The 15992-nt window shown below is 46.6% G+C and overlaps 1 protein-coding gene across 3 annotated transcripts; it reads right to left on the reverse strand.

Moving 5' to 3' along the window:
- Positions 1 to 4586: 4586 nt before the first annotated feature.
- Derl2 (derlin 2) lies at positions 4587 to 15955 on the reverse strand. Of its 3 annotated transcripts, none has more exons than XM_051167742.1 (7): positions 15803 to 15954; positions 14959 to 15024; positions 10388 to 10461; positions 9482 to 9575; positions 8581 to 8776; positions 8061 to 8151; positions 4587 to 5237 (listed from the first exon to the last, which is right to left on the reverse strand). In XM_051167742.1, exons 1-7 carry the CDS (start codon positions 15893 to 15895, stop codon positions 5132 to 5134), a joined length of 720 nt encoding a protein of 239 aa, XP_051023699.1. In that variant the 5' UTR covers positions 15896 to 15954; the 3' UTR covers positions 4587 to 5131. The 3 variants fall into 3 exon arrangements, with proteins under 3 accessions (XP_051023699.1, XP_051023700.1, XP_051023701.1); XM_051167743.1 differs by having other exon boundaries at positions 14959 to 15021; positions 15803 to 15936; XM_051167744.1 differs by lacking the exons at positions 4587 to 5237; positions 8581 to 8776; positions 9482 to 9575; positions 10388 to 10461 and having other exon boundaries at positions 8086 to 8151; positions 15803 to 15955.
- Positions 15956 to 15992: the final 37 nt, after the last annotated feature.

Genomic DNA, 15992 nt, shown 5'->3' on the forward strand with positions numbered 1-15992 from the left:
GGGCAGCATTTACATCCGGCGAGAGCAAGGGTAGAGTGCGACCTAAAAAACGGCCGGAGTAACAACAGGGAAAGATAGCTGTGTAGTTCCATAGGATCTGATTGGATAACTATGTTGTGCTCCTGGACCCTTTCGTTAAACTGGAGCTATTTCTTTCCAACGAAAAATGAGTGTCAAGCCGGGCGTGGTGGCGCACGCCTTTAATCCCAGCACTCGGGAGGCAGAGGCAGGCGGATCGCTGTGAGTTCAAGGCCAGCCTGGTCTACAAAGCGAGTCCAGGACAGCCAAGGCTACACAGAGAAACCCTGTCTCGGGGGGGAAAAAAAAAAAAAAGAAAAGAAAAGAAAAATGAGTGTCCCATCTCGGCCTCCAACAGTAGTCACATTTTAAGGAAGTTACCTAATTCTGTAAAAATCAACGAGGAGCACAAACACTAATGTACCTACTGGTATCTCCAATTAAAAAGGTAGAAAATGAAATTTCTGAGATTAAAGTCATTACATGCTGCAAGGAATCTTGAAGATGTTACTAGTGAGTATTCTGATATCATGCAATTTCCTCACAAAGTGATAAGCTCAAATAATACGAGCAGAAGAAAAGAAAAATCTTTTAACACATCTCCTAGATTCTCAAATTACTTACAACAGCTTCAAAGGGATGAGTCAGTACTCCGCAGAAACTTGTATATAGCCAGTTCTTCCTTCTCGTTTTAAATACAAGCTCTTGCATGCTTTGCTAATTCAACACAGAAAGGCTGGCAAGCAATGATGGTTTAGGTTTGCTCTTTCTTTTTTGGAGGGTGTGGGCGTTTTTACTCCAGTGTGTGCACTGCATGCATGCAATGCTCACGGCGGCCAGAGAGGGCGCTAGATCCCTGGGATTGGAGCTCAGCCAGTAAGTGAGCCTCCATCCACGTGAGGGCTTAGAACCTGGGTCCCTCTGGAGACAGGGACCTGGTTAGTCCTCTGATTGCCGAGCCAGCTCTCAGCGAGCTGGATTTGGCTTTCCTAGAGAGAATGCGGCCTCTAGTGAGTAAACTAGAACTCTCAACTCAATGAAGGATACACATCAAATTTAGTACGTAGACCTGCTTTTAGACAGCTGGAGGCGGACCTTCCCAGTCTCTGTGGAATCTGGTGCGGCCTAGGTCCCGCGGAGACGCTTCAAAGCCTTATTAAGAATGTCTGGGTCAGTGGGGGCGTGGTGGCAATGCCAGCTCTCAGGAGGTAGAGGCAGGCGGATCTCTGTGAGTTCGAGGCCAGCCTGGTCTACAAAGCGAGTCCAGGACAGCCAAGGCTACACAGAGAAACCCTGTCTCGAAAAAAACCCAAAATAAATAAATAAATAAATAAAAATAATTGATTTTGTGTGTGGTGTCTGTGCACATATGTATGAGAGAGAAGCGGGGAGGGCAGGAGGAGGTCAGAGAGCAACTTATGGCAGTTGCTGCTTTCCTTACACTATGCGATGCTCTGAGTATTAAACGCAGGTCTTTAGGCTTGGTGGTGTCATTACCTCTAGAGCCATCCCATCAGCCACAACACACGCAGGCACGCAGGCACGCAGGCACGCAGGCACGCACGCAGGCAGGCGCATGCGCACACACCCCTTCTCTGGAAACACCCACTAATCACAGGCAGCAGTTATCATGTAAGACATTCTTATTTTAAGAAAACAAAACAAAAAATTTTGGTATGTTTTTAAAATATTGGCTCAAAAATTTTAAAGTGGGTAAAACACCTCTTTAAGGAACTCATTCCTGGTAACTCACTAATCCAGGAGCATCAATGATAACATAAACAGAGTCAAAAAAAATATTTTCAAGACAGTTTCTCTGTGTAGCCTTGGCTGTCCTGGACTCACTCTGTAGACCAGGCTGGCTTTGAACTCACAGCGATCCACCTGCCTCTGCCTCCCGAGTGCTGGGATTAAAGGCGTGCGCCACCTTGCTTGGCTAGAAAACTTACATCTTTTATTACATAAAACCACATTGCCCACCCGTCCTTCACGGCAGTCTGAACTCTACTGCCCTCCAAAAGAAAGGTCTCTTGTGGTTCGGGAGCTATGGAGAAGCTAACAACACATTAAATATTCAAAAGATGATCCGTCCGGCACATTTCATTCTGAGGTGGTTAAGACGGTACCCTCCGTGGTCTGAGCACAGCAGCTCACGGTCACCATGGACTGGACAGCATCACAACACAGCACACCACCGAACCATGTTCAGGTTGGCTCCATGCTGTTTCCAGAAACGATATGAAGTCTCGGCAACTAGGTACGAGCTTGCAGACAGACCCAGCAATCCTTTCATAATTAAAGATACAAGATAAGAGTTTGCTGATCAATAAACAAACGGTTTATTCAGCACCCTTGTGCCAAGCACTGTGCTAGGCACTGTGGCGGATACAAAAGTTAAGACACAGTCCCTGCTCTTGAGGAGCTTACAGTCTCAGAGGGGAATAGAGCTAACACGTAGCAGCTAAGACAATGCATGATTTGGTATAAGATTTTTAGTACAGATTTGAAGCTTCACAAGAATTTAAATAAGAAATGAAATAGACCTTCGTGTTAAGATTTTAGTGTCAGGGTCTCAAAAGACTCAAGAAACTTAAATTGAGGTCCCTGCTAGGTGGAAGTGGGAGCAAGGGTCCGAGGAAGACCGAAAGTGTCCACTGCTAAGGGCCAAGAAGCGACTGCAGATTGCTGAGTGGCTTAACCATACAAGCAAGGTTCAAGGGCTTTAATGCCAACTCAGAATAGAGTAAGTAGGATGGAAGGGCAGGGTCTCGGCTAACACAGGACTCACCTGCCAAAGGAAAACAGCCACAAAATAAAACAGTGGCAGGAAGCATGACAGTCTAGGAAGCATGTCACACGACATGTCAATAGCTCCAACGTTTCTCCCGGTTCCCAGAGGACCCCCGAGACAGTGTTATGGTTCCATGTTCAGTTCCAGGAGGTGGAAGCTTTGCCTCACGAAGTACAAAAGAAATATAAAAGACAGGAGGACACAGAAGAACGACAGAAAAAGAAGTGGAAGAAACAAGTAAAAATTCAGTGAAAAAAACACACCAAAGTATATAAAACGTATCTCCTAGGGAGATGTAATTGGCATGTCCATTCATTTTTAAATGGACATATACTGTAGTTCTATAACAAAACAAAACTGCCTATGCTTTAGGTGTGCTTTTCAGTTATTTCTGCTACAGTCAACCCAGGAAATGCCTGAAACTCTATTCATGTAAGCTTAAGTGGCCACAGAATCCCATAATCCAATCTCACTTTTCTGTTGCCTCACACCATGAAAACAAAGTGTGTTTTGGAAGGACCATAATCAAGAGGTTTGCTGGGGAAGTGAGGACTTTCCCTCGTGACCAGGTAAGCACAGGGATCCCGTCAAACCACAGAGCGCCAGGGAGACACCAGACTACTAAGAGGTCAAGCGACTGAGATCGGCACTCCCAGGACACAGCGTGGAGCACAGCATGGCATTTGGCCACTAGAAATTCATATCCTAAAAATCAGATACTGCATTCGGCTATACATCCAAAATGCATCCCCTGTTTTCCAGTCATTAATATGTATAGGTATTCACTATTTAAAATGAACAGCTGGTGAAGAGATTATTTTAGAATTAAAGCTTTGCTGCAGTAACTCCATTAATTAGCTAGATCTAAAATTAACTCAGGGAAAATAAATAAAACCTAAAGAAACCCATTTCTGGCTCAAAAGCAAGCAACAACAACAACAATAATAAAAGTTACTGACAAAGCTTTCTTGAACAAAAATAATGATCAAACTTAAGAATCCCATGAGGAGCATACAATCTAAGATTGTCATTAAAATGTAAAGACTCTTAAACAAGAGAAAAGCAGTCCCATTGACCCACATCCCATAGAATTACAATTGTCTTCAGCCACTTACAGGCAACAGGTACCGTGCCAGTCGCCCTGGTCCTTACACATGCTCCACTGAGCCGCTAAGATGCTTCCCACCCCTAAGACACTTTCCACCCAGCCTATTTAAGCCTGTGTTAACCTTTGAGAAAAATCTCATCTGGAAAGCAACTCAGCCAACACCGGATGCTGCAGCAGCCAGGGGAGTCCTGTGCCTGTATGCTTATGAAAACAGATATCTGAGATCACCGTTCCGGGTTCGGATAAAGAGGCACGAACGTAAGACCGCTGAGTCAGACAAGATGTGATATCTTTGACAAGCAGTCACCCAACCATCAGTGTGGCTGCTTTTAAAGCCCCTAATTTCTACCCGATGGGACGAAGATAAACCACACTTGGCTCTTTACTTAGAATGAACGACAGGAGGGACACGAGCCAACGGGCATGTGCTTTGACAGAGGGTGGCCATTACTAATCTGGGTATTTCTTAGTAGAGAAATTTAGCTAAAACGAATATCACAGTTGCTTGCTTACAGCTGGCTTTTCTACAGCCAGTCCTCCGCTACAAGAATTACCCTTCCTTCTCTCTCCTCCTGTGGAAGCTCCGTTGTTTTCAGACGGAGGACTGTCTGAATGGCAGAAGTCAATCTTTGTTCTACTGAGGCTAGCACTCTGCACTAGTCAGATGTACATAACCGCTGTGTATTTCCATTCTTGAAAGGAATCCAGTTGAAAGCCGTGGAGACAGACAGCAGGCACAGAAACTGCTGTGATCAGGCCTATGCAGGAGAGCTAAGAACACATTACCATGATTTAAAAGATCACACGAAAGCTTAAATACAGTGTGAGAGAGATGGAATTCCGTTTTATTTTGTCCTCTCTGAAACTTCCATTTACACCACGGCCTTGTCTATCAAAGAAGAGGAGGAGGAAAAGCCCCGCCTGATGCCGCAGAGCTCAAGTGCCCACGTACTTGCTAGAGGCGGCAGGCTATGCTTCTCCAGTTTTGGGCTCCACGAGGTTATGCTTTTAGTACCAGCACAGTGAGGAGCCTCTGGCAAACTGCTGGAAACGTCGTCGGTGTTAGTCAGTGTACCATTCCGTAAAGTGCTTCTGGAGTTAAAATCTGTCAAGCTGTCAAAAGTGTCCACACTTTTGCAACAAGGGATGAAAGAATCCCAACAGGCATTTCACTGAGTCTGTCTCAGATGGGTCTCGTGACTGGCACAGCTGCTTTACCCTCCGAGGCGCTGGCCCTCACCCCAGGCGAAGCCTCCTGGCCGCTCTTCAGGTAGTGGGTTGTAATTGGGATCCTCATCTGGCGTATCAAAAATAGTCCTCCTAAAACACAGAGAGACTGTTCAGTGCCAGAGCCCTCTCAGATCGGAAGTACCATAGAGCAGTCACTCCCACAGGCTCCTCAGATAGGAACCATCTCTGTCTGCCAATTACAGAGGTAGTACACCTTAAAGGCGCCATATTTACTTAACGTTTACATTAACTTTTACCTCCTTTACTTAGTTTTATTACAGAAGCAATAGTAATGAGCTACCTAGAATAGTCAGATCCGCGGGCACATAAAAGGAATGGTGGTTGCTGGGTAACAGGAAGAGGGAGTTACCTAACGGGCAGAGCTTTAGGATTACAAGATAAAAACACTCTAAGGAGAGTGGCCCTCGTAGCACAACACAAGGCACTGAACACCACTGAACTGCTCATTTGTAAGTGGCTAGGATGGCCAGTTTCATGCTGCAGTGCACGGACTTAGTTACAGGGACATTCACTCGACACTCCAACTACAGAAGGAAGAATAGTAACTAATGTCAGTGCTCATTAATAAGGGAGTAATATAGCTATGTTAAACATGGATCACAAAATATCATGTAGCCACTAAAATTCTGCAGACCATTTATTTATTTACTTATTTGGTTTTTTTGGGACAGGGTTTCTCTGTGTAGCCCTGGCTGTCCTGGACTTGCTTTGTAGACCACGCTGGTCTTGAACTCACAGAGATCCACCTGCCTCTGCCTCCCTGAGTGCTGGGATCACAGGCCCATGCCACTGTAGGCTGTTTACAGTAGAAACTTTGTCCTGAGATAGGGTTTCTCTGTAGCTGTCCTGACTCTATAGACCAGGCTTCTGCCTCCCAAATCCTAGAATTAAAGGTGTGTACCAGCACGCCCAGTTAGGAAAAGTAATCATTACACATTAAATGACATTTTGTGGGATATGGTGGCACACAGCTTTAATCCCAGCACTCGGGAGGCAGGCGAATCACTGTGGGTTGGAGGCCAGCCTGGTCTACAAAGTGAGTCCAGGACAGCCAAGGCTACACAGAGAACCCCTGTCTCGAAAAACCACCACCACCACCTCCAACAACAACAACATGACATTTTAAGAAAGTGTATATGGGCTGGAGAGATGGCTCAACGGTTAAGAGCACTGTCTGCTCCCCCAGAGGTCCTGAGCTCAATTCCCAGCAACCACATGGTGGCTCACAACCATTTATAATGTGATCTGATGCCCTCTTCTGGCCTGCAGGTGTATATGCAGGCAGAGCACTGTATACATAATAATAAATAAATTTTTAAAAAAGTGTACAGATGGGCTAGAGAGACGGCTCAGCAGTTAAGAGCAATTAGTGTTCTTGTTTGGGTCCCAGCACCTACCCCAGGGGGTATTACATCAACCTGTAACTCTAGTTTAGGAGACACATTACCCTCTGGCCTCTGCAGGCATATGTACCCATGTACACTGTGCACAAGAAATGCAGGCACACAGCATCGCTTACACATTTATAAAATAAATGTTAAAAATTTAAAAAAGTGTTTAGTTACCCCATCCCAAGCAGTCAGCTGCAAACACATACAAGCAACAGGAGATGGACTAAACAGGTAAACAGATTTGTGTATGTCTGTGTAATTAAAGAAGAGGTCATTACTTGAGTAAGGAATAGGGGAGACACTGAAGGGGAGAAACGGTAAATTAGACATGTTATAAATACAGTAATAATGTAGGAAATTATCAACAAGTTGAAGATACAAGACTGTTTACCAAGAAGCCAGTCAGGGCCCTGCTGAAGATGAGTAGAATTACAGAATTTCTTCCTTCTACTTTTTTTTTTTTGTTTGTTAATTAAAAAAAAATTTTTCCCCTCTTGAGATGAACTCTTGTTGTGTTACTTGGGCTGGCACCAAACTTTGAATTCATCTGCATCAGCCTTCAGAGTAGACAGGATGAGCCAGGCGTGTGCGTACGCTAGCTCACACACCTGGCTAGTTCACTCTTCTTTTAATATTTATTTATTTTTCTTTTACTTATTTCTTTTTCATTTTAGTTCTTTTTAAAAAAAAGTTTATTTAGCTGTGAGTGGTGGTGCACGCCTTTAATCCTAGCACTCTGGAGGCAGAGGCAGACAGATCCCTGTGAGTTCGAGGCCAGCCTCGTCTACAAAGTGAATCCAGGACAGCCAGGGATAGATACAGAGAAAATTGGGGCGGGGCGGGGGGGAAGGTTTACTTATTTGTGCATTTTATGTATGCGGGTATTTTGACTGCATGCACAATTGCACTCTAAAGGAGGCATCAGATCCAGGGGACCACAGTTATAGACAGTTATTTACAGCCAATGGGTGCTGGGAATTGAACCTGGGACTTTTGGAAGAGCAGCCAGTCCTGTTAACCAACGAACCCTGTCTATTCTTTTTTGCTTAGCTATTCCACAGAGAACTTATATCAAGGAACTGCAGCATAGAAATGAAGAGATGTGCTTCAAACCACACCGCTTGCTGGAGGACCAATTAGTGAGGCTTCAGGTCCGAAGCCTTTTGCTCTCTAGCTCCCTGTGTGGCTACCGCCTGCTCTGCTGGCCAGCATGCCACAGGATGTCCCCGGAGCTGTGCTGCTCACGGCTTCCCACTGGTGCAGCAGCTCTCATGAAACCAAGTTCTGGCAGTCACTCAGGAGAGTAACTGCAAAGTCACCCCATGATGTCAGGAGCCCAGGAATCACACCCCTGGCCTAATCTGCTTCCACCAATCCCAAAGCTCCCACTGCACACGTATTGCGCAATCTGCAAACACTTACTCATACGAACCACACACTAAGGGAGCCCAAGGCAAACCATGATCTGCATGGAGTGTAAAACATGGAGCTGAGTACTCACAAAATAGATGGTGTTTTCAGAATTCTTATTCCGCCAGGCTGATTGGGAAATATATCTTCCAAGAAAAAATATATGTGTCCAACTGCAATACCTATAAGCAACCAGAAATAAAGGCTAAAAAGGAAGATTAAAATTTCTTTCTTTTTGGGGGGGAGGGGTGGTGGTTTGAGACAGGGTTTCTCTGTGTAGCCCTGGCTGTCCTGGACTCACTTTGTAGACCAGGCTAGCCTCGAACTCACAGTGATCTGCCTGCCTCTGCCTCCCAAGTAGTGGGATTAAAGGCGTGCACCACCACGCCTGGCTTAAAATTTCAATTTTAAGTTCCCTATCAGCATACATTTTATATAGGATAAGTATAGTTATTAAAAAAAAAAAAATCAGTGAGTTAATATTATCTTTAGATATAATTATTTTTTAAAAATCCTACAACAGCCATATACAAAGACTAAATAATAAAGATGAATGACAGTGACAAAATGCATTTTTAAGGTGAAATGGTAGACAAGGTAGTGACACTTACCCAAAAGGTCTACAATAATTGAGTTCCCCAACAACAAGGAAAACCCCATGAGCACCCAGGGCAGAAAGGGGGCCTGGAAGTTTAGAAGACCGAAGAAGTTCATCCGGACGTACGGGTTCCTTCGGCTCCACACGTAGACCAGCATTATTGTAAAGGCCTGGCCTAGAAAAACTAAGCTCACAAACAAACCAAAAAGCTGGCAAATGGCGTTAAGGAAAATGTCAGCATGAAGCTTACTAGGGAAGGAGCTAAAGGCTGTCCTCTAGCTAAGATCTGAGGCAGAAAACCTGAGAGGGACATTTTTAAAATATAGGAAGAAAAGCCTGAAGTTAATTACCCAAGGCAACTAGGTAGAAACCGGCTCGGGCAGGATTATAGCTGCTACAAACTAAGACTCTGCTTCTGTGATGCTCTTGCTTTTTTGGAAAATGCTAATTCTTTAGACAGTGAAGCCGGTTCACCACCGACACCGCACAGGTGTCCAGGCCGGAAGGCGGAAGAGAGCCGTCTTGGCACACGGCAGCACATCTCAGCGCTACAGAGCAAACCTCTCTTCTTTTAGAAACCACTGCTATCAGTCTTGACAGTGGCTTAATGCTCCTCTTCTTACCAATCTTGTGTAAAAGTGAAGTCATCCACCAACAGCCAAGTAACTGAAGTGCTCCAAGATAACCCACCTGGGCTAAAAGTTCTGTCTGGCGGAGCTTCCTGTCCGACCTCTGGCTTGGACGTTGTCAGGGTGAGCTGTGAAACAAACGGTCGCACCCTGGGCTACAACCTGTAGATTGTCTGTACTTTTGTCTGTTCAAAGTATCTGGTGAATGACGGGAGACAGATGAAAGCCTGAGGGACAGACAGTCAGCTCCTGAACATTTCCTGCACTCTATTTGTTGAAGGATACAGTCATTAAAAATCCACCGAAAAGGAACATAAATACAAAGTCCGCTGTCCGGCCTCGGAAAGAGCCTTCTTCTAGCATTCGACAGTAACGGTATCTTAAGTTTCAAGTTAAGAAAATATTAGGTACATACGAACAAAGGAGATTAACTGTAATGAACCCTGAAACTTTCTGGGGCTTCATGCTGCTTGTAGACGGTCAGGCTGCACTTGTCTAGGTGTGCTGATTTGGAAAAGCTCCTGCAAAGAAGTCTCATGTGATAAACTACCTTTCCAGGCCAAGTACACTAAGCATTTCTATTTCCCAGTCAATAAAAACTGTAATAAAATGCCTTTTATTAGGAACTTATCAGAATGGTATCCTATGCACTAGAAACCATCCTAGAACTAAGTCCTGTCACCCCCAAAGGCCCTCTGTCTGCTGCAGCTGGAGTTGTGGGTGCAGGAGGAACAGCCCAGCCCAATCACCACTTGACACTTCAATTGCCACGGTTCGTATTATCTTTTAATGAACCTAAACATGTCAGGCCAGACATTTTGATGCTCTTTCTAGCCTTGCATTTTTGGTCCCCTGTCTTAAACCCATCCCAAAACCTGGGGAAAATTATGCTGAGTTACCGATGTTTCAGGCTGTTTTACTACTGTGCCAGCTGACGCGGACGTAATTTTACAAACATGCGCACAGTACAATACAACTTAAGGACGCTGATGTCTTTTAACAGTTGGAACCTCCCATGTAAACAAGCGTTACAAACAGCCTCAAAACATTCATTATGATCTAATTTCATACTAGAGACCCAGAAGTCATAACTAAAATGTTATAAAAAAACCAAGAGTAATAGTTTCAACTTACAGTATAATATATATATATCCTAAAATTTTGATGTTGACTCCACTTAATAAAGGATACAGAAAAATCATGTTAAACAAAAAATTGAATCCAACTGGACCAAAAAATAAGAAATTGGTGATTAGCCTCCATATCTGTGGGGGTGGGATGGGTGGAAAAATCAAGAGAAAGACACGTTAAGTAAATTATATGACCAGGAAGCATTTCTATGCTAAGATAAAAACAACTTCCTATGACCCTGAGGCTTTGAAGTCCTAGATGGGGCCCATTCAAATGGGACACCCAATCTGACTGTGGACCTGTTCTCTGTCTCGGCCCCCCCGTGTGTGTGCCTGTGTGTGTGCACACGCGTGTGTGTGCCTGTGTGTGTGCGTGTGCACGTGTGTGTGTGTACACGCATGGGACACCCAATCTGACTGTGGACCTGTCCTCTGTCTCACCCCCCCGTGTGTGTGCCTGTGTGTGTGCGTGTGCACGTGTGTGTGTGTACACGCATGGGACACCCAATCTGACTGTGGACCTGTTCTGTCTCGCCCCTCCCCCCCCGTGTGTGTGCCTGTGTGTGTGCGTGTGCACACGCATGGGACACCCAATCTGACTGTGGACCTGTTCTCTCTGTCTCGCCCCCCCCCGTGTGTGTGCCTGTGTGTGTGCGTGTGCACGTGTGTGTGTGTACACGCATGGGACACCCAATCTGACTGTGGACCTGTCCTCTGTCTCGCCCCCCCATGTGTGTGCGTGTGCACGTGTGTGTGTGTACACGCATGGGACACCCAATCTGACTGTGGACCTGTCCTCTGTCTCGCCCCCCCGTGTGTGTGCCTGTGTGTGTGCGTGTGCACGTGTGTGTGTGTACACGCATGGGACACCCAATCTGACTGTGGACCTGTTCTCTCTGTCTCGCCCCCCCCCCGTGTGTGTGCCTGTGTGTGTGCGTGTGCACGTGTGTGTGTGTACACGCATGGAACACCCAATCTGACTGTGGACCTGTTCTCTCTGTCTCGCCCCCCCCCGTGTGTGTGCCTGTGTGTGTGCGTGTGCACGTGTGTGTGTGTACACGCATGGGACACCCAATCTAACTGTGGACCTGCTCTCTGTCTCGCCCCCCCCCCCGTGTGTGTGCCTGTGTGTGTGCGTGTGTGTACACGCATGGGACACCCAATCTGACTGTGGACCTGTTCTCTCTGTCTCGCCCCCCCCCGTGTGTGTGCCTGTGTGTGTGCGTGTGCACGTGTGTGTGTGTACACGCATGGGACACCCAATCTGACTGTGGACCTGTTCTCTCTGTCTCGCGCCCCCCCCCGTGTGTGTGCCTGTGTGTGTGCGTGTGCACGTGTGTGTGTGTACACGCATGGGACACCCAATCTGACTGTGGACCTGTTCTCTCTGTCTCGCCCCCCCCGTGTGTGTGCCTGTGTGTGTGCGTGTGCACGTGTGTGTGTGTACACGCATGGGACACCCAATCTGACTGTGGACCTGTTCTGTCTCGCCCCCCCGTGTGTGTGCCTGTGTGTGTGCGTGTGCACGTGTGTGTGTGTACACGCATGGGACACCCAATCTGACTGTGGATCTATTCTCTCTGTCTCGCCCCCCCCCACCCCGTGTGTATGTGTGTATGTGCACGCGTGCGTGTGTGTGTGTGTGTGTACATGCACGCGTGCTACTTCTAGATAAAATAATGAATGATATTGTCTGTGAAATTTATATGGATAGGGCAAAAAATTCAAAACCACGATTATCTTTTAGGAAACAACACAAAAAGCTCACACTATGCGGTTAAGCAAATTATACGGGAAGCATCTGAATAGAGGCTGGGTCAGTGTGCAGAACAGAGGGCTGCTGTATGCATAGTCCCCAAAACCCTAATGTGGAGCTGACAGGCACTAAAAACTTCAGGGTCCAGTATGTAAAGCTGTCAAGAAATGTTTCTACAGTGGCTACAACAGCCTGAAAAAATTCTAACACAAATAGCTAGGTTCTTTCTGGTTTGAAGTCAGTTCCTACAAGACAGGATTAATGCTCCAAGAGTCAAGGATGTCTTGCCTACCCAACCTACAATTACTCACAAAGCTTTACATAACTTACTCTCATATGTGATCTTAGTAGTCCTGTGAGACAAGCAAGTGGGTGTGAGGATCCTCTTAGGGCTTGCCCAGAGACGTGCAGCTAGGTGGAAGCTCTGACAGCAAATCTAGAACTCCTAGTTCCAAGCTTAATGAAGACGTTAACCCTGCCTAGGGGTGGTTGCTCATGTCTATAATCCTAGCACTAAGGAGTCCAGGCAGGAAGACCACAGGAGGATTGCTCAGGTCAGGAGTCACCTAGGCTACATAAGAGACCCTGTCTTTAAAAAAAAAAAAAGTATGGCGATGCACACCTTGTGATCCCAGGAGGCCGAGACAGGGGGACACCATGAGGGCTATGCCAGCCACAGCTACAGAACAAATTATCTCAAAAAATAAACCAAAAACAAACCAAAGAACTTAACCCTAGGCAGTCAAGCCAAACAAACCAGTGGGAAGGAACCCCAGCAAAGGACACAGGTGTACCACCATGGCAAAGATAAGACTGTTTCAAACACTATCAAGCCTCCGATCACTGGTAGTTTGCTTGTGATAATTAATACTGACAGATCTAGAATCACCTCTAAGACAAAGTCTGTGAGGGAGATTCTAGACTCAGTCACTCAAGGTGGGAAGGGAGACCGCTAACGCTAGTCCGTGGGCTGGGGTCCTAGAACTACTGAATAAGAAGAAGTGAACTGAGCACTGTTTCTTGTTTCCTCACTGTTCCCTCACTGTTTCCTCACTGTTTCCTCACTAAGGCTGCAATGGGACCAACAGCCCCAAACTCTGGATGCCGAAATGTCGCAACAATAACAAACTGCGACCCAAAGCAAACCCTTCCAGCTGGGTGCATGCCTATAACCCCAGCACTCAGGAGGCAGAGGCAGGTGGATCGCTGTGAGTTAGAGGCCAGCCTGGTCCACACAGTGAGTCCAGGACAGCCAGGACTACAAGAGAAACCCTATCTCAAAAAACCAAAAAATAAAACAAAAACCCAAAACCAAACAAACAAAAAACTACACACACACACACAAAACAAAAACAAAAAACCACAACAAACAAACAAAAACTAAACTAAACTAAACCCTTCCTTTCTTCAGTTGCTTTGTCAAGCATTACGCCACAGCAGTGAGAAAAGCAACCAGTGCTCTGTCCACGCGGAAACAATCCAGTTCTATGTGTTACTTGTGCCCAGGTAATATAGAACCCGCATCCCAGTGAGGACATAGCACATAAAAAAACCCCAAGTCAGGGGAGAGATTCTCTAACAAGAGATAATGCAGCCGAGGGTTCACAAAAGACTAACGTCTTGAAAGGCAAGCTAGCGTCCAGTGGGTACAAAGGGAGTGGGACACGTTTGAGTGGGACGTGGGAAGCAGAATTATGGCCACTGGGATCTCTCCTCCACCTCACCTGGAGCGTGACTGACCATCAGGCATGGAAGCACACTTCTCCTTAGCATTCTGATGACTGGACCAAGACTTCCTTCCGACTGTAATCTAGTGAGCCAGCGTTCTGCTTTAGATAATGGTCCTCTAGACTTGCGTCAGTAGGATGTGACTTCCGGAAGGCAGACCAACACTAAAGCTCTACCAGAACTGAGTTTATGAGCGGAACTTTGAGGATTAACGGCAGTGATGCGTGTGTCTGGGCTGTGACCTGGCAGCATATAAGGCTATCCTGTGAGACTCTCTGGGCAGCTAACGGCAGTGACGCGTGTGTCTGGGCTGTGACCTGGCAGCATATAAGGCTATCCTGTGAGACTCTCTGGGCAGCTAACGGCAGTGACGCGCGTGTCTGGGCTGTGACCTGGCAGCATATAAGGCTATCCTGTGAGACTCTCTGGGCAGCTAACGGCAGTGACGCGCGTGTCTGGGCTGTGACCTGGCAGCATATAAGGCTATCCTGTGAGACTCTCTGGGCAGCTAACGGCAGTGACGCGCGTGTCTGGGTTGTGACCTGGCAGCATATAAGGCTATCCTGTGAGACTCTCTGGGCAGCTAGCTGGTCAGTCTATACTCAAACTGCATTATTACTGTTGTTTGTTGCTACTGGTGTTTGTGTTTTGAGACAATCCCGTGATGCGTAGTTCAAGCTCCAGCTTCCTAAGCGACATTACTTCTTTACTAGATGTAGTCAAATAAAGGAACTCAGCCCATCAAACCACACCAAGAGTAGAAGATAGATTCCAAATTCCCACCCTTGGCAATTTTCCTAAGACAAGTGTCTCTCCACACAGCCTAGGCTCACCCAGCACTCACCATCCTCCTGCTTACTGGGATTAGAGGCATGGGCCACACCTCCTGGCTCCACCCCTGGCAATTCTAACTTGGCATATGAGGACGAGCTCACAAATACCTAGCAGCTGATTCTGGAGCCCAAGCGACTTCAGGGTTCCCTCTTTAAATCTCAACAAGACTTACAATCAGAGCTTCCCCCATGGGATGCTGCTGCTGCTGCTGATTTTTTCTTGAGACTGTATCTGATAGGATTTACTACTTACTAAACAATAAAGGGAAAAAAAGATCATGTTAACATTAGTCATAGTTGCTATAAATTACTTACTTGAAAGTGTTTAAAAATTAATTCAGGATTGAAGTATAACTGAAAAGGTGTGATCAATTCCAACTGCTGAAATGGAAAAAAGAGCTCCTTAAAGCAGATCAATCGCAAAATAAAATTTCAGCATTAACAACAAAGGATTAGTAGCTCTAGTAACTTCTGTCACGTGGAGTACATTTCTCTGTCTTGCTTGTGACGGCAGGTAAGGGATTCTTTAGAATTCACACAACCACTTTGTATCCTCAATACACAATGTTAAGCTTCATGTTGCAATATTTGATGATGCTATAAGGCAGGTCGGTGGGAATATTTTGAAACAACAGAGTCTCCTAAGAATCTATGCATCACGTAGTCACCACCTGAAACAGCCGGGTGAGATAACTCAGAATAAAGAGATTTGAGGCCCCACACCATTAGGACTCGGTACAGGCGGCCAGTTGCTTATATCCACAGGCCGACTTTTGAAAGATGTTTCCAGACAACTCGAGATTTCTACCCTCAACACAGAAGTCTGTGAACCTAGCGGACCTTACTCCCACTAGTACCTGGCCGTAGCTAGAGCTCTCAAGACACATTTTTGGGTGGGCGGCTCCCGCAGTTCTCACTTGCTACAGGTCTGGATTTCAATTCTCGGGAACTGACCTGCCCCTGCAGGTAGGAGCACATCCTTCTCAGGTCACTGGCTTGGCACCCTTGGGACTATCCAGAACCCTAGAGTCAGCTCCGGATGTCTCCACCCACCCCTGGGACCAGACCCACTGGGCTTCTCCGCGGCCCAAACCCGTTTTCCGAAGACCCGGTCATAGCTAGCCTGAAAAAGGGAGGACGTGGCGCCACAGCTGCTCACCACGGCCGCGGTGGTGAGGACGCAGGCGGTTGTGTAGGCGCGGCTGACCGGCGGGATCTGCAGGTACTCCAGCCGGAGGCTCTGGTACGCCATCTTCCCACCGCGCCTGCCCCCCCTCCCCTTCCCCTTCCGCCAGTATGCCAGGCGGCAGGGCGGACTCAAAAGAGGGCCTTCAGCCGACCTACCACTG

Source organism: Acomys russatus, chromosome 25 (assembly GCF_903995435.1).
Source record: "Acomys russatus chromosome 25, mAcoRus1.1, whole genome shotgun sequence".
Lineage (NCBI taxonomy): Eukaryota > Metazoa > Chordata > Mammalia > Rodentia > Muridae > Acomys > Acomys russatus.